The sequence below is a fragment of the Eleutherodactylus coqui genome, chromosome 4 (assembly GCF_035609145.1).
Source record: "Eleutherodactylus coqui strain aEleCoq1 chromosome 4, aEleCoq1.hap1, whole genome shotgun sequence".
Lineage (NCBI taxonomy): Eukaryota > Metazoa > Chordata > Amphibia > Anura > Eleutherodactylidae > Eleutherodactylus > Eleutherodactylus coqui.
The window spans coordinates 75,026,864-75,045,435 of NC_089840.1; the positions used below are offsets into that span (position 1 = coordinate 75,026,864).

At 43.9% G+C, this 18,572-nt stretch overlaps 1 protein-coding gene across 3 annotated transcripts in view; it reads left to right on the top strand.

Moving 5' to 3' along the window:
• The window catches only part of LOC136625480 (apoptosis-inducing factor 3-like), an 86,509-nt gene that overhangs the window by 36,556 nt on the left and 31,381 nt on the right, over positions 1-18,572 (top strand). For all 3 annotated transcript variants that reach the window (XM_066599680.1, XM_066599681.1, XM_066599682.1), the window contains exons 10-13: positions 704-834; positions 2,787-2,902; positions 13,391-13,462; positions 16,599-16,662. In XM_066599680.1, coding sequence (XP_066455777.1) covers positions 704-834; positions 2,787-2,902; positions 13,391-13,462; positions 16,599-16,662 — 383 coding nt within the window. The remainder of the gene's footprint in view (positions 1-703; positions 835-2,786; positions 2,903-13,390; positions 13,463-16,598; positions 16,663-18,572) is intronic.

An 18,572-nucleotide genomic window follows, 5' to 3' on the forward strand; every position in this document is an offset into this window, starting at 1 on the left:
CGTCTTTTACGCCCTGTATGTCGGGGGCCATACGTTTCTGATATGGTCATGGATTTTCTGTTTCACATTGTTGTATTGGAGCATCCCGATTATTCCACAACTGCCGTGGAATTAGCTTGGGCCCATTGGCGTAACTATAGGGGATGCATTTGCACCCGGGCCCAGGAGCCTTCAGGGGGCCCATAAGGCATCTCTTCTCCATATAGGGAGCCCAGTACTATGACCAGAGCTCCCAGCCAGTCACCATAACTCCCAGAGATAGAGCGCGTGTGCCTCTCACAGCAGGCACACGCGTGCACATGGCCACGCGTGCCACATGCCGTACCCGCACACCGGAGTACGGCACCACCGCTCGCCGACCCGATCGAGGGCACAACGTCATCCCAGGACGCTGCAACAAACTGCAGCACTGCCACCCAGGGTCCCTGACCGGCCTCATGGTAACAGTCCCTTTGCCACTTAGGGACACCAGTGTCATAAATTGCACTTAGTTGTTGAGGAGCCCTGTTAGATTTTACACTGGGGCCCAGGAGTTTTAAGTTCCACCTCAACTTGCTTTATCAATTGATTACATACAGATCAAAATGAGACAGTTTTAACACAACTGTAGGCTTTATTATGGGAGTGCGCTGGCCATTCTTAAACAATTGCCTCACTATTGGAGTAACAGCAATCTTAATATACTCTTGTGTGTGTTCTTCAGACCGAGAGAGCTTAAGTGTCCCGGCTCCACGTTGCAGAACGTTTTCTATCTGCGCTGTCCGGAAGATGCCGTTGCAATCTTCGAAGCTGCTTCAAGCAAGAATGTGGTGATTTTGGGGAGTTCATTTATAGGTATGTGTGGTTATACAATACAGTCCGGACTTCTACATGGAAAGACTTCCGTATTTCACAGATAAAGTAGATCCATAGGCACATGCTATAGTACATTTCCTTCACACAGAGAATGGTCTGTTAGGGCTCTTTTACGTGTGACTATTGTCAGCACTTAAAGGAGATGTCCCGAGGCAGCAAGTGGGTCTATACACTTCTGCATGGCCATATTAATGCACTTTGTAATGTACATTGTGCATTAATTATGAGCCATACAGAAGTTATAAAAAGTTTTATACTTACCTGCTCCGTTGCTGGCGTCCTCGTCTCCATGGTGCCGACTAATTTTCGCCCTCCGATGGCCAAATTAGCCGCGCTTGCGCAGTCCGGGTCTTCTCCTCTTCTCTATGGGGCTCCGTGTAGCTCCGTGTAGCTCCGCCCCGTCACGTGCCGATTCCAGCCAATCAGGAGGCTGGAATCGGCAATGGACCGCACAGAAGCCCTGCGGTCCATGAAGACAGAGGATCCCGGCGGCCATCTTCAGCAGGTGAGTATGAAGACGCCGGACCGCCGGGATTCAGGTAAGCGCTGTGCGGGTGGTTTTTTTAACCCCTGCATCGGGGTTGTCTCGCGCCGAACGGGGGGGGGGGTTTAAAAAAAAAAAAACCCGTTTCGGCGCGGGACATCTCCTTTAAGCTCTCGACAGTCATCCCAATGATTACAGCACTTGGGCTTTTGCACAGGAGCAATAATCATTCAATGAATGGAGGTGGAGCAGACGGAGATCACTCCTTTCACAGTAAACAGGCAGTCGATCATAAATGAATGACTGCCTGTTTACACGGGCCGATCATCATTAGATTTTTTTTTTTATGCCTGCCTCAGCTGAATGGTGAATTATAAGTGAACGCGTCGTCATTCAGTTGACGGCAACATTTACACTGCACTACTATCGTTCAGTTTCGCTTGATCCAGCAATTAAACTGAAGGACAATTGTTCTGTGTAAAAGGGGTTCTAACACACAAACAAAATTTGGTACACACTTTGAAATATACTTATAAATCTGAGTTGATTGTATACTTTTAGGGTTTGTCCCATGAGAAATATTGTCATTAGATAGATCCAGCCCATACAATAATGTAAATATAAACACTTATTTAAAAAAATGTTTCTTTCCCCAGATATTCCAGGACTGTTAGAATAGCGCCGCCTGCTGGCTTTATTCTGTGTCCACTTCCTCAGTCTTGATTTTCTCTCTGCTCCACTGGGTAATTTGTTATATCTTTGCTGCTTAACATGGTAATCCGTTAAACCTCTAGGGGACGTCCCTTACACTCCACGGTCCCATACAGTGTTGGAACCACAAGATCTCACTAGTTATTGTGAGATCTTGCGGCTCTGCCTAAAACCGTGAGCATGCGGAGAGTACTGCTGTCCGGAAGTTCATGTCCTACTCCTGCGGGAGTTTCTTTTTTAACCACTTACATTTGCAGAAAGTTTTAGCCCCATATTAACTAGCAACTTTTACAATAAAAACATTAGGGTTTGGGATTAATAGGTCATCTTTAAAGGGATTGTCTGATGATCAAAAATGTAAATGTCTGCCCATAGGTTTGTATGGAACAAACAAAGAATGTCATATTTTACAGGAAAACAAGGGAGATGGAATAATACCTCCACAGAGCCACCTATCGGAAGGCAGCATTCCTATAATTTTCATGGATCAAAGTAGTTGAATTTAGTCAATCTCCCTTATTTGCATATTACCCAGAGGAGCATGAATGGCCTTTTTAGCCTCCTCACTCACCGTCTAGGTGCTCTCCCTAAGGAGAAAAGATAGTGTTTCTGACCCCCATATTTTACAGGTTAATATCTAAATAATGTAGTGTTTTGTTTTTTTTAAGTAATTGAATAACAGTCTGTTCACCTTAACAGAACAGTCGTTTACATTATTTCTCCCCTATATATCCAGGTATGGAGGTTGCAGCCTTCCTAGCAGATAAAGCAAGATCTATATCTGTGATAGGGAAATCTGATGTCCCATTTCAGGCTGTGTTGGGAAAACAGATTGGAGAAGAGGCTATGAAGGTAAAAAAAAAAAATTACTGCATGTTTTTGAAAATGCAACATCCATATATTATGTACTTGACAACATCATAGTGAGTTATCCTATCCAGAGTATTAATGTATGGCAATCACATGTTCTAGTGGACAAGTCAGCATTTCTGATATGTCTGTTTTAGTAAAGACTTTGATCCCCATTAGAAATCTATTGCTTTAGTTTGTCATTCCCCTGTTGTTCCTCCTGGAAATAATGACTAAATTGACAACCGACACATTCCATTTACGAAGGCACTCATAACATCTAGAAGTACAGCACAACATAGAAGTATAATAAATGCTTGGACCGAAACCAATTGGATGTTAAACTGTGCTTCACCTTTTGCAGTCTCTTTCCTGGGTACTAACAGTGTCTCCCTGTTCTCAGATAACCCATGACTTACAGGAAAGCATAATAAACAGATGTTGCAAGAAATATTGATATAAAGTCTGTATCAACACAAATGCAACTAGGGACTCGCCATTAGATGACAGGCGGTTATGGTAACAAGTTGATTGTAATGGGACTGGCAGTGGAAACTGAAACAGATGGCATTAAACTAAAATAACAATGGCTTTCTGTTCATCTTTCCCAGATACTTTCCCTCAACACCAAACACCACTGTCCCTAAGCATCCCTAAATTGTCTCTATAGATGACCCTGCCTAAAACACTATCCCCAAGAACAGGAGGGCACTAGGGCCCAGACAAAAGGCTATAGAAGCAAATACTGAGATGATGCAAGGCAGACAGAAACAAACAAGGAAATGTTAAGATAAACTATAAATTAGGAACACAGACTGGATTAGAAAACAAGTAGCAAGACACACTGGCTGGACATAATAGAGAAGTCTGGTCTGGAACTAAGTAATGGGAACTAGAACAATAAATACTTTTCTCTGTGGATCCCAAAAGAGAGGCTAACCAATTATACACTCCTCTCTGTGGCGAGGTTCAGCAGTGTGGTTGGCTGATCCCCTCCAGTAGGGTAATTGTGTAGAGACTGCCCCAACAAGAACTTAAACATAGAAGGCAGAAAATTACAATGAGATCGGATTTCTCCTGCTGATCATACCACAGCTCCAGAACTGTTGTTTCATCATGCCTAGAACACACTCCCATAAAAGTCAATCAGTCCTGTCCAGACTACATGTTCCTATGCCCCCTGGCCATAAATGTAGTTCTGACAAGATGGCCGTCCCCATAATCCTATACAGAAGATACAATAAAGAAACTATCAGAAAAAAGAACAGATTAGAAAAATGAAATATGTTATACTATTTGGTATGTACTAGTAAATAAAAATTCCCTTGACTGGACCAGAATGCCTCTGAGCAACAAAGGAGAGCAAAATGTGAGCGCACCGGAAATGCTCAGCAAAATGCCATGGGGAAGGACGAAAAAAAACCTTGAAATTTGCCTTTGTCTTTGTTGGGGGGGGGGGGGGGGTCTACATACACATTTATGTATATGGATACATAGGTGGCAAAACCTTCCCAATGAAGTTTAAAAGAAAAAAAAAAGACCAGGACTGACTTTCTATCTATGTGCATGGACAACCAAATGTAGTCTATACTCATCCAAACTTTTCAAACTCTCTTGAGTAATGTCCTCCAGGTTCCCCTGTGTAGCTGCGTCCATACTGTATGTACGTCATACATACCTGCCACAATCTCTGTTTATACATGGAGATTTGGCTGGTCCCTGTAACCTTTTTTTCTTTCCACATTCCTCCACCATACCATTGCTAATCTGACCCGGAAAGATCACGGACTCCACCTCAAGATTAGTCAGTATTTCAGGCACTGGAGAATGTGGTGACATGAATCATTATTTTGTGTAGAGCTTAGTAGAATTAACAATTGTAGCCGGGCTTTATCCTCCGCTCACTTTACAGTTTACTGTAATAGCGTTTCCCCTTTAAAAAAAGAAATAAATGACCAGTCGGTATTAGTTCCTGAGTTTTTTTTTTACCTGTGAAGTTGGAACAAATTTTATTCTGCTAGTATTGTTCTGTAGGAGAGCTGGGTGACGACCAACATGGATACCAACAGAGCTTCCACGGTGGTTGTCTCCCAGCTCTCCTATAGCCCTGCATGGCAAGTATGCCTAGTTATGACGTGATACAAGAGCAGAGATAACTCACTGTATAATTATCATGGCATTATCAGAAGACTGAGGAAGGTGGGTGATAACGGCTGAGAACTGAATAGAATTTCGCACCAGAGGACATATTTTAGGGGAAAATGCTATATAAAATGTTTTCCAATGGATAACTAAACTGACCTACCAAAAGTCATAGAATGGCAGTAAGTAAGTGGTTTATGAAGTAGCGTTACCTCAAGTGATGGTCTAGGAATGGCCATGCCTGTATAAGTTGTTATGAGGTGTTCTCTTGTGAGTGAGGTTTGCCGGCGTGTTTATGGCAAAACGATACGAACTATCCACGTTCGAACTGGGCATCATAGTGGATGCCAGACAGATGGGGCATTGCATTTCTGAAGTTTTGTGGCCATTTAACAGTCCTTGATCTAGTAACATGGGAAAATATCATGATGCCATGGACTCCAGGTGTCAGCAAGGCACTGTGCAGGCTAGGCTGGTGGTGGCTCCATTCCGATGTGGGGTATGTTTTCATGCCATGGGTTGGGTCCACTCATCTGCCTAAACACGCAATTGACCTGTGTGCGCTATGTTTCACTGCTTGGTGACCATTTTCAGCCCTTCATAGACTTAATGTAACCCCACAATTATGGGATACTCTAGCTGGATGATGCACTGTGCCATCAGGCCCAAGTTGTCCAAAATTGGTTCGAGGAGCATCATGAAGAGTTCCTAGGAATGGTGTGGGTGGCACATTCTCCCAACATGAGCTCAGTTGAGCGTTAATATGATTTGATGGAGAGGTCCATTCACACCCGAGATCCTGCACCTAAAAATACCACTGAGTTGTTGGTGGCGATCAGATAGCATGGCTCGTTATACCTCCATTCTGTTCACTTGTGGAATCGATGCCATGTTGAGTTGCACTTCGCTGAGCTAGTTGGAGTCCTATACAATATTAGTTCCTGTCCAATAACGTTTGACTTGTTGATGTATGTGCAAGTGCAATAATTGTTACTGTCATATTACTAACTTCTGGGGTAGGTCACACACAGTAGATTTTTGAGCTACAAAGATAAGTGTGGATTTTGTGTCCATCCATGGTGAAGCTGTAGATTTTACTGTGGATTACAGCAGATGTTATACAACTACATTACAAAGGCTGAAATCCACAACAGATGACATTTGTATAATGCTGTATATGTTACCTGCATAAAGCCACAGCAATTCCATTATATGTGGACCTATCCTTATGGTAGTTGGCATGCCAGGAGTGTGGCCATTGGGGTATAATAAATATGACCTTCATAAGCCCAAAAAACAGGATCCCCAGTCTTTTCTTTTCTTGACAGAGATCTGTTGCGGCTACCACTCTAAGACTCTGTGTGGAGGAAAATAATAATTGTTATGTTTGTGTGGGCAAGTGAGCACTGTGCCCACAGGAACATAACTATGGATAAGGAACACCAGGTGAAACAACCACCGATTTACACCTTTCCCTATCTTCTACAACAGAAACTGACCAAGGACCTACTTGAGTGGGGACATCACCCCAATAGGGGGACGGCCCAGCGGTCTTCGAATCTGGGCCCTTACTGCCCCTAGGACCCACGTACCCAGGCTAGGACGCATACACATGCCACTACCGACGAGCACAACTGGACAGAGTAAGAAGACACACAGAGCCAAAATCACACCATAGAGCAGCCAATATGCAAACACTAGTAGCAGATGTTAATGCTATAAATACCAGGTATTTGTTGACATATTGGCCAAAATATGGAAGCTTGTTGGCCATGTCACAGCTCCTGGCTATACCACTAGTCCCTACATTAACCAGGAGTCCAGCGACACAACCAAACAAAACACAAACCTTTCTTGCAGCCACCATACATAAAACCTGTTCACACCACACACAGAGAGAGAATGAGAACAGAGAAAGCTGACCACACCCAGACCTTGGAAGACAGCTCTTATGTGTACTGACCTGGAATGATTGGCTGACTGGAGATACACACGCCCAGCCAGCCCAATCCCCCATACCTGAGAAGAAAATCTCCAGAGAACCTATAGTATAATAGATCTCAGGAGACAGACGCGACAATAGTCTCAGTGGTCAGACCATCAAAAGTCTCAGTAGCTTGCCATAGATACCTCTTCATATCACCTATAGAGCTGTATGGAGCAGTAGTGTACTTGGCTGTTTCTTTTTCTCCCATAGAGTTGTATAGAGTGGCAGCGCGCCTTCTCGGTTACTGCTTTATACAAGTCTTTCTCCCCATGGCTGTCTAGATGAGGATGGGTAGCAAACCATAGTCAGGGACTGTTCAGTGGGGGTTGCAGTGGTTAGACCCTAGACATTAATTACCTCTCTCTGCAGGTGATAGATGTGTAAAGTATTTTTCGAGCAATAATATTTGAGTTGTCCAAGCTTAGGGCTCATTCACACGGGCATAGGCGATTCTGGGTTGACTGTGTCACGACCACAGCACAACCGAAATTCGCGTGAACGGGTGCTCAAATCTCCAGATTCTGCGCCCGTTCAGACGGCCCAGTCTGGCAAGTATGCACTGAGCCCGGGATACCATCAGGCGGGGGTAACAATTTTTAGCTCTACTAAACTGCCTCCCCCTTTCCACCCCCTCGCCGGCTCTCAGGAAGTGGAGGGGGCGGGATGGTGCGGGAGCTAGTGTGCTAAGCTCCTGCCCCCTCTCCACCCCTTGTCTGCTGCCAGCAATGGGAGGGGGTGTGATCTTAGCAACTAGCTCCTGCCCCACTCTGCCCCCTCCCATTGCAAACAGCCGGCAAGGGGCAGAGAAGAGGAGGGAAGGGAGTGGGAGTTTATCAGACACGCTGCTAAACTCCCTCCTACCACCCTTCTCCGGCAACTCCATAGGAGTCTACGGGAGCTGCCGCTGTATTCCGTCCAGAAGATAGTTCCTGTACTATCTTTCCTGGCCGGCGTAAAAGCGCCTGGCCGAAATGTGCTCCGTATGCACTATCTTGGCTGGCTGGGGCATTTATGCCATGGGAATATGCCCATCTGAACTAATGCATTGTAAACCAATGCATCAGATGGGCAGCGTATATCGACCTGCTGTGAAAACAGGGCCGATATACACTCGTGTGAATGAAGCCTAAGAAAAAGGGTCCACTGTTTGTTTTTCCAGAAATGCTAAACTTTTGTCCATGTGCTGTGCTATTGCAGCTCAACCCAATTAAAGTAAATGAGTCTGAACTGCAATACCGAAAACAACCCTTTCAGCTCGCATTTAGATGAGCATATTTTAGCTCCATATTGGGCCGTATTTTTGGGACTGTAATACGGAGCTAATATATATCTATTTACATGGCCATATTTTTTATTGCCACTTTCTAAACACTCAGCTTGACCTATTTTTTGCATTTTTGCCTCCATATTTCTATTTTCTTTTGTGCAAATATGGATCTGCATTTTGACCATTAAAAAACCAAAATTATACGGAGGTATATACTGATGACCTACAGTTGTAGGGCGCATTCAGACGACCATATATTGGCTGGGTAGTTACGCCGGCCGATATACGGCGTCTCTCTGCAGGGGGAGGAGGATGGAAGATCCGGGAGCAGTGCACTGAGCTCCTGCCCTCTCTCTGCCTCCTCTCCACCCCCTCTCCACCCCTCTGCACTATTTGCAATGAGAGGAGGTGGGAGGGGGCGGGGCTAAGTTTCGAGAATTGGCTCCGCCCCTCCCCGCCTCTCCTCATTGAAAATAGTGTAGTGGGTGGAGAGGGGGCAGGAGCTTAGAGCACTGCTCCCGGCTCTTTCAGCCTCATCCCCCTGCAGAGAGAGATGCCATATATCGGTCGGCGTGAATACCCGGCCAATATACGGTCGTCTGAATGCGCCCGTAGTGTCATGTAGAAGTACTATAGTGTATTGTCTGAGTGATCATTTTAAAAAGTAAAAAAACAACAACTTTTTTGTGCACTTCTCCCTGTTTCTGTTTAAGAAAAAGAATTAGGCTGGGGTCACGTGGGACAGAATTTCAGCAGAATTCTCGCGGCATGGCCGCAACGAAAAACCACGAGAATTCCACTGGAAAAGCGCAGCTTCAAAACCCACGGCCTTTAGCTGCGGGTTTTGGGGTGGTTTCGCCATCGGCATTTTGTTGCGGCTTTCTCTCCCCATAGAGAGGCGAGAGGCCACTGAGGAAAAGAGAAAAGAATTGACATGCTGTGGAATTGAATTCCGTGCCGCATGTCAGTTTTCGTGCGGCTTGGTTGCAACGGATTGGCCGTAGCGCGTGGATGAGATTTTTGCAAATTATCGTCCACTTTGCTGGCTAATCCTGGGATTAGGAGCCACAGATGGAATTGCCGTGCGGAACCCAGCCTAAAAAGTAAAAAAACGTTTGGTATTGTCACGTCCATAACGACGCATACAATAAATCAAACATACTTTTTATCTGGCATGGCAGACGCTATTAAGGAAAAAAAAGCAAACGCAAAATACTTTTTTGTTTGTTTTGCTCCTCAAAAAAACACAAAAGTGATCAAGAAAGTCATATGTACTCCAAACCGGTACTAATAAAAATCTATGCCCTTCACACAAAAAATAAGCCCTCGCAGAGCTCTGTTGATGGGGAAAATTAAAAAAAAAAAGTTATGGGTCTTTGAATGCAGTGATGCAAAAAAAATATTTTCCAAAAAAGGTTTTTATCGTGCTAATGTGGAAAAACGTAAAAATAAAGTTTTGATGTTCTTTTAATTGCATTGAATAAAAGAAAAATTCACGCCACTTATACTGCATGATGAAGGCTGTAAGAAAAAAAAATTGCAGAATGGATTTTTTTTTTCACCCAGCCCCCCCTCCCCCTCCCAAAGTTATGCAATACATTATATGTACCCCAAAGTGGTACAAAACCACAGCTTGCCACGCAAACAACAAGCCCTCATATCTTCAGGGGAAAATAAAAAAAAAAGTTATGGCTTTTAAAAAGTGATGAAGATAAAATAAAAATTGTCGCGTCCTTAGGTCCGCACTAGGCCGTGTCCTTAAGGGGTTACAGCTATACAGTTATATGGTATAATAAAGGTTCCACCCCACTAATCCTCAGTGGTAACAGTGGGGTCATCTGAAAGGCGAGGAGATGATACTCCTTTATTGCTGGGGACAATTGCCGCCTGTAATCTTTCCTCGGTGAGGAGTGAAAGTTTTGTATATGACTTGAAGCAACGGCACAAGACATGCTGTAAAAATCAGGTCACATTGAAGTGTTTCTTCCTTTCTTCTACTGCTATTTGATCTGTCCTCGTCACCCAGTGTTACAAGCTGTTCTCATCTGTGCTTGTGGCTTGTCAGATATGTTGGATAATAAACTGTGGACGAGGACTGATCTGTTACATTTCTGAGCTCCAAAAGAGAGAGAACTTGGCGAATAGCAGGAAATCCAGGGAGTCTCCCTCATATTTGACATGCATGAGAATTCTGCTTCTAATTAAATCAACATTTGACATGATCTTGTTTCCTTGAGTACATTAAAGGGCCAGTGTCTCCAAATAAAAATATACAGTAGATCTTCATGGACTGGGGTGAGCAATGTGCCACACTGTGCTGATTATTTAAGAATATATACTTTTATTAAAGTGTTCACTTTGGACAACTGCTTTACATATGGAGTGAATGAGCTGGTCTCCCCAGTCACACTCTATAAACCAGAGGGGAGAACTGCAGAGAAGAGTGTCTGTTGCACGGTGAACTGCTGGTGCCCTTGTATTACTTAGCAATTTCCATGCTGGTCACCAAGAACCTGTTAAAGGCCCCTAGAGAAAGGTTGCCCGTATCCTCCAACTATTTGATGTGTGCAATGTGCTCAACTCTTCCCGACAGATGTCAGGGAAAAGGATCATAAATGTTGGCTTTTAACGCTTGATCCTTCTTTTCTTCTTGGAGATAAGTCGCTGCCATAGCTGACCATCTTCTTCCACTGTCTCCATTGAAAACGCCTTCATGCTTGGCCAAGCTATTCAAGGTGTATTGGCACCTGAACAGAACGGGGTAGTCCAAAGTGACAATCGCCTAAATGGCAATATTATTAAAGGGGTTTTACCATGAGAACATGTTATCCCCTATCTACAGGACAGAGTATAACTTGATTATCGGTGGTGGTCCAACTTCTGGGGCTGGTTTGACATGGCCAAGGATGGAGGGGGAGCCCTTGTTAGGAGGAGGCATGGGTGAGAAGGCAGCCAAGGCTTTAGTTTGCACCCATGTCCCCCCTGGACTTCATAGGACCCTGGGCGGATGGGTCCAGGGGCTGAATCACTACTGTCGGAGGACTGCAGGAAGATCCCCAAGTACTGGTAGTCTTGGTCATGCTTTCTGAAAAAATCTTGGCTGCAGGCCATGGGGCTGGATTTTCTTGTAGCTGAATGAAGATTACTACCACATCACAATGTGCCCGTGAACCAAACATTAATCAAAACAGTCTGTGCAGCTCGCTTAATGTTGTGGTTCATGGAGGTGGCTTGTAGGTTTTGCAGGCAGGACAAGATTTGGTCCTTCTCCACCCCCTCGGTATTCCTCTTTGGTCAGCACTCTTGTCTTAATTATAGGCCGGAATCGAGCCATCCACTACCTTCTATGTTGGGATCTTTAGCTGGCTTTAACAGCTGGCGTTTACTACCCGACCTGCTTATGCACTGTGTTACACCAAAATGGCACTGACTACTCGCCCCTGCTGAACCACCTTCAGTTACCTGCCCTGTTAAAACAACCTACAGATTAATAATGGCAATAAACAGAATTGGGAGTATCACCCCTCTACACCTCCACTGATCCCAAGAACACGGGTCCATCATGTCTTCAGATGGATGGAGCAGTGGCCGCACACATGCAACGCTGCTCTATTCACTTCAGTGGGGTTGTTGGATGTAGCAAAGGTCTTAAAGAGATTGTCAAGGTGTAAACTATTGATAGGGTATCTGCAGATGTGCCATCAATAGCAGATCAGTAGGGACCTGCCACAAGGAGATCCCACCACTTAGTTGTTCGCCAGGCTGGTGCACTGTTTTGCATTGAGCTGTTTTCTGCAGGAAGCAGACAGCTCAATTTACACTGCAGGGGCCAGTCTTGGTATTACACTCGAAGTTCCCACTGAAGTGAATGGGGAGTTTTCATGTAATACCGAACCTAGCCACTGCACTGGGAATGGAGCTGTTTGCTTCCTGCGGAAATCGGCGTAAGCGCACCAGCCTAGCAAACAGCTAATCAGCAGGGGTCCCCGGGTGGATTCCCCACTAATCTACTATTGATGGCCTATGCTAATGATAGGCCAGCAATAGTTTACAAGTGGGCAACCTCTTTAAACTTGACTATCTCCAGCAGTCCCATTGAAATGAATGGAGTGACAGTTTGCATGTGTAACCACTGCTTTGTTCATGCAGGACTGCTTTGGAGCTCTGTTCTCAGGATCTGAGGTGTAATTTAAAGCCTCGGGGCCCCAATGCAAAATCTATAACAGGGCCCCCAACTATAATGCTTTATTCATAGAACTGTGCTCCCTATATGGAGAAGAGAGGCCTTATGGGCCCCCTAAGGCTCCTGGGCCCGAGTGCGACCACATCCCCTGCATCCCCTATAGTTTCGGCCCTGCTCAGGATCATTAGGGGTCCCAGTGTCAAATCATCACAGATAATCAAGTTGTACTCTATCCTGTAGATGGAGGATAACTGTTTGTCGGGCTGGAAATTCCACACCCAGATTTGCCCATTGACAGGGCGTGTGTGAATACATGGCAAAATATGCAGCAGAAATTCGCTGATTTCTGCCAAGATTTTTACAGGCGGAATCAAGGTGGAAAATTTGTCTTCATGAAGTTCCTAAACCCAACTTGCTATTGGCTCGAGGTGGCAAACAATTTTATCATAGACAGTGTGTTTTGTTTTTGTGTTATCTTTATAGTTTGGGACTTAAAAAAAAACAAAACCCAATATACATTCATATGTTTCCTTACATACTGGTTTCTGGAACACCACACACACGTATCCGGTGTCTGAAACCCTTCCTCGTGTACCTCTGTGTCATGATGTTGAGTCATGTGACCGCGGCAGCCAATCACAAAGTGACAATCTGTCCTTTCAGTGGCTTTGCTGCTGTATTCAGCCACTGTCTTATAAGTCGCCTGATGTCATCATTCTGGACGAAAGGAGGGCACAGGATGGGGCAAAGTTTTCAGTATATTTGAAAGGTGTTTTTTTATTTTGGGGCTAAATAAATTGCATTATGTTGTGTACAGCGGCTCTGCACAAACTTACTAACACAATAACTTGTGTCAATATAGAACACTCTTGATCTTTACTTGCCCTAACCTGTTGGTGATTTCTCTTGCAGCTGCTGAAGGATCGTGGAGTGAATTTTTACATGAGGACAGAGGCCAGAGAGATTCGGGGAAATAACGGACAGGTAGGATTACTGTATAGGATCCGGAGTTAGTCCACATATGTAAAAAATACTATCCCCTCCCCCCCAATCCAGTAACATACTGGTAATTTGTGATGCTTGGAAACCTCATTGTATACAGAGGAGCTGTTCACATGGCGGGACTCTCCAACTAATCTTCGGCTCTGATGGAAAGCCTGTTTGTTCCTTCAGTTTAGGTGTTGGGTCTGCCTGCTTCAATTTCTCATTGCACATCATGATACTTCATGTCAGAACCCAGTGTGGACATACTGTGCAACAGACTGATTTGGTTTAGGGCTAATTCTAGGGGCAGGACCTGGGGTTTCCTGGTAGTTTCCTTTTAACCCCTTACCGCAGCAGCCAGTTTTGGCCTTGCCGACCAAGCCCCATTTTCAAATCTGACTATCTGGTAGTAACTTTGGAATGCTTTTACTCATCTAAGTGGCTCTGAGATTTGTTGTTTTTGGGACACGTACTTTTATATTAGTGATAAATTTTTGTTAATATGTTTTTCTGTTTTATAAAAAAAAATTGCCTAAATTTACAAAAAAATCTTGAAAAATTCAAAATGTTAAATTTTTTGATTTGCAAGAGAGACCACACAAAGTAGTTAATAAATAACACCATACGTCCATCTTATGCTGGCATCACTCTGTAAGCATCCTTTTATTTAGATTTTTTTTTTTTATTTGGACATCGAGAACAATATTTCTTAGGTTAAGGGCGCATTCAGACTACCGTATATCGGCCGCGTATTCACCCCGGCCGATATACGGCGTCTCTCTCTGCAGAGGGAGGAGGCTGGAAGAGCCGGGAGCAGTGCTCTGAGCTCCCGCCTCCTCTCCAACCCCCCTGCACTATTTTCAATGAGGAGAGGTGGGATGGGGGTGGAGCTAATTCCCAGAACTTAGCCCCGCCCCCGTCCCACCTCCTCTCATTGCAAATAGTGCAGAGGAGTGGCGAGGGGGTGGAGAGGAGGCAGAGAGGGGGCGGGAACTCTGAGCACTGCTCTTGGCTCTTCCAGCCTCCTCCCCCTGCAGAGAGAGACACCGTATATCGGCTGGGCGTGAAAACCCAGCCGATATACGGTCGTCTGAATGCATCCAAAAGCAAATATCCAAAACCTATTTTTTTAAGGGGTTATTTTACTTCTGAATTGACTTTGAGGGATCTCTATATTTGAACCCCCACCAAAATCACCCCACTTTAATAACTGCACCCTCAAAGTTTTCAGAACGGTATTTATGAAGTCTGTTAACTCTTTAGATGTTTCACAGGAATTAAGCAAAATGAAGGTAAAATCTGAAAAACTTTTTTTTTTGCAGAATTTAGATTTTTTTTTTTCTAAATCTTTTTCTATAACACGACAGAAGTTGGCAGATAAACAAATCTAAATATTCATTACTCTGAACATAGAGGTGTTTTTTTTTTTTTTAGAACTATCTGCCATGTAGTCCTAGTGTGCCACATGACTCAAACACAGGTCTCAGAGAAGGAGCACCTTGTGGATTTTGTGGCCTCCCTTTTATTGGGTCATTTTCCAGACATCTCAGGTTTTCAGAGGCATTCAGGTATATAAGAAACCCTCGACAAAATACATCATTTTGGAAACTACACCTTCAAAGAATCCATAAAGGCGTATAGTGAGTGATTTGACCCCACAGGTACTTGTGGTAATTGTTAACATCAGGCCGTGAAAAGCAAAAGTGTCTTTTTTTTCTTTATTTTTTTTTTTGTTTATTTTAAAAAAATGTAGGTTTAGCCTCAGGTTTTTTTTTATTTTCATGAGATAAAACATCACAAACTTTGCTACCCATTTTTTCCTGAGCATTGAAATGTCCCATGTGTGGATATAAACTGCGGCTTGGACACACAGTAGGGAAGGGTTAGTTGTTCCTAAAAGAAAGAATAGCAACTTTATCTACTGTTAACTCAGACTTTAGACCTCCTGTAAACATGAGGGACAGTGCTGTAATACAGAAGTTAACAGAGCCAGAAAGTGGGGGAAAAAAGGATCAAAATGGTGGCTCAAAGCGTAACAATGGTCCTGAGTTTAGTTCCCACCAGAACTAAGATTTTACTTACGACTAAAAAATTGTAGTCTAACTGTAACTTAATATTTTTAATTTACAGAAGAGGCAATTATTTTTGCAATAAGTTTTATTAGCCTATTCTGTACATTTTTTTTTTCTTGGAAAACCCCTCTTTTGCTATGCAGCTAGAACAAGACGTTGCTTTGGAAATCCGTTTTCACCTAGCTGCATAGCAGTAGAGGGCGCTCCAGCTGTGTCTGCACTGTTCTCACTAGTGCAGCTGCAGACAGAGCTGTTGCCACTATAACACTGTATTAAATGTTTACTATTTTATTTTTGACCCTTTTACTCTTCTGCCCCCTGCTCTATACCCTTGCACTGGTGTTATAACTCACTGTCAGTCTCAGCAGCTCTGTCCCCGCTGGCATGCTTGTGAAGGAGAAGCCATTTTATGCTGCAGACAGCTTCTCCCTGTCACAGCACTAACTCTCCGCTGGACCCCATGGATTGTTAGAGATTCAGTGCTTCTGGTGTGTATGTCACAACCCGATGCACCTCTGACATTACATTAGTGCAGTAGGGATTAGGAGCTGTGAAAGGGAGAAGCTGTCAGCAGCGTAGAACGACTACTCTTTCACAGCATGCCACCGGGCAGAGAGCCTCCAAGACTGGCAGTGACTTAAAACACTAGTGCAGGGGGCAGAGGAATAAAAGGGGTTAAAATAAAATAGAAAACCTTTTTATTTAATACAGTGTTATAATGGCAACATATGTGTCTGCAGCTGCACTAGTTAGAACAGTGCAGACACAGCTGGAGTGCCCTCTACTACTGAATGCAGTTAGGTGAATATGGATTTCCCTAGCCATGTCTTCTCCTAGCTGCATAGCAAAAAAGGGGTTTTCAAGAAAAAATGTACAGAATTGCTTAATAAAGCATATTACAAAAATGCTTAGGATTGCCTATCCTGTACAAAGCTGCTTGACAGTACAGTCATATGACAATCATAGCTGTGCACGACTAATCATGTATTGCAGGATTTGCTTTATACCTTGCTGTATTAAAGCCAGATTATTTTACCTGACAGTAGCTCATTTTTCGTTCACAGGTAAATGAGGTCCTTTTGAGAAATGGGACTCTACTTCCCGCTGATGTGGTGGTTGTCGGAATAGGTTTGTTCCTGTTTATTTACAATTCAAGCAGTCGGTATATGGCTTTCTGCCTTTTTCAAGCTGCTTCTAAATGGGATGGAACAATGCCTTTTACAGCGCCACCTATTAGAAGGCAGCATTACTGCAAGTTAATATCAGACCTTTTAAGAGGCTTTTTAACAATGACTGAATATAAGCCAGAGTCTTCTCCAAAAGGAAAAGCTAAACCATGCACAGACAACAGTTTCAGGTTTCCCCCCCTCCTCAGTGTGCAGTAGGTTGCTGGCTTAGCTTAGTGAGAAGCCTATGACGTGGGTCAGAAGCAGTAAAGTTTGTTCCTTCAACTAATTTGCATAAACTTCCCGAGGAGCATGAATGGCCTTATGAGTCTCTTCGCTAGGTACTCTCCCTAAGGAGAAACGTTACACCTTCTGACCCTCTCATAGGCCCAGCCAAGTCCACAACCTACTGTTCACTGATGAAGGCCAAAAACCCCAGAGCAGTCTGTCTGTGCATGGTTATCTTTTCCTCCTGGCTTTGGCTTATATTCCTAATCCTAGTTACAAGTCCGGGTAAAAGGTCTTACATTGACTTACAGGAATGCTACCTACTAAGAGGTGGTGTTATAGAAGCATTGTTCCAGCTTCGCCTTTGTATAAATTTCCCAAAGGAGCATGCGTGGCCTTATAAGTCTCCTTACACCTACTAGCTGCCTCCACAGATGCAGAGCTGATGGGGCATGCTCAGTTATTTAGCTTCAGAAACCCTATTGAACCAGTGGTCGCATAGCCTTCCATTACAGAATAAAATATTATAGGTAACATATGTGTCAATATTTTGGAAGTCCAGCACAGTTGGGACAGCAGATGAAATGATAGGTAATGTAATATAAAGCTGTTGTAATATGGATGAAATGTCATAAAACAATCAAATATGTTGGTTACAGTAACCAATCTGCAGTTAAAGTACTGTTTTACGTTAAACATATAGTTATGGTTCATGCAGATGGAGCATTATACAGCTCAGTGCAATCTGAGTGGCGGTAGACCGCTTCCGTATGGCACCCACTACTTCCTGGGTAAAATATTTCTGCAATACAATGCTATACAAGGGCACCGTACAACAGCACATGATGTGCCTATGACTCCTTACTCTGGCCACCGTACAGTCTCTCTATACACTGAATAGCCGCCTAACTAGACACACCACTCCTTTTAAGATTGGAGCTTTCCTGTATGGACATTAGACATGTGACCTCGGAGTGCAGCATAAAATCAAGTGAGAAAGTTTTCTGTGACTCAGTTTCAAAAGGAATCCACATTGAAATGGGAAAATCCAGGCATCTGAGCAACTTTGAACAAGACATGGTCATTGGTGCTAGGCTAGCTGGGACCAATATCTAAAAAAAAAAAAAAAGGTCAAACTTGTCGGATTTTCTCATGCAACGGTGTGAGAGAATACCAAGAATAGTATGATTGAGGAAAAGAATTCAGTAAAAAGAGATCCTGGGAATGTAAGAAACTCATTGACAAAAGGGGTCAGAGGAGGATGCCAAGAATAGTCCCGATGAAGTGAGAGGTGGTGTGCAGTCAAGCAGTTGCAGCTAAATACAAGGCTGATACTCCAACAAATGTGTCTGAACTCACAACTTGTCATTCCTTAGCACAGGTGGGCTATAACGGCAGACAACCATTGTCATTGCTGTCTAAGGGCAACAGAGAGGCAAATCTCCAGTGGGCAGAGGAGCAAAAAAATTGTATCACTAAGCAGTGGAAAAACATCTCCTGGTCAGATCAATCCAGATTTCTGTTGCTCCATGCTGAGGGAGGGTCAGAGTTTGGCGCAAGCATTTTGAATTGATGAACCCTTTACTGTCATCTTTCAACCAGGCTGGTGGAGATGGAGTAACAGTGTGGGGAATGTTCTCTTGG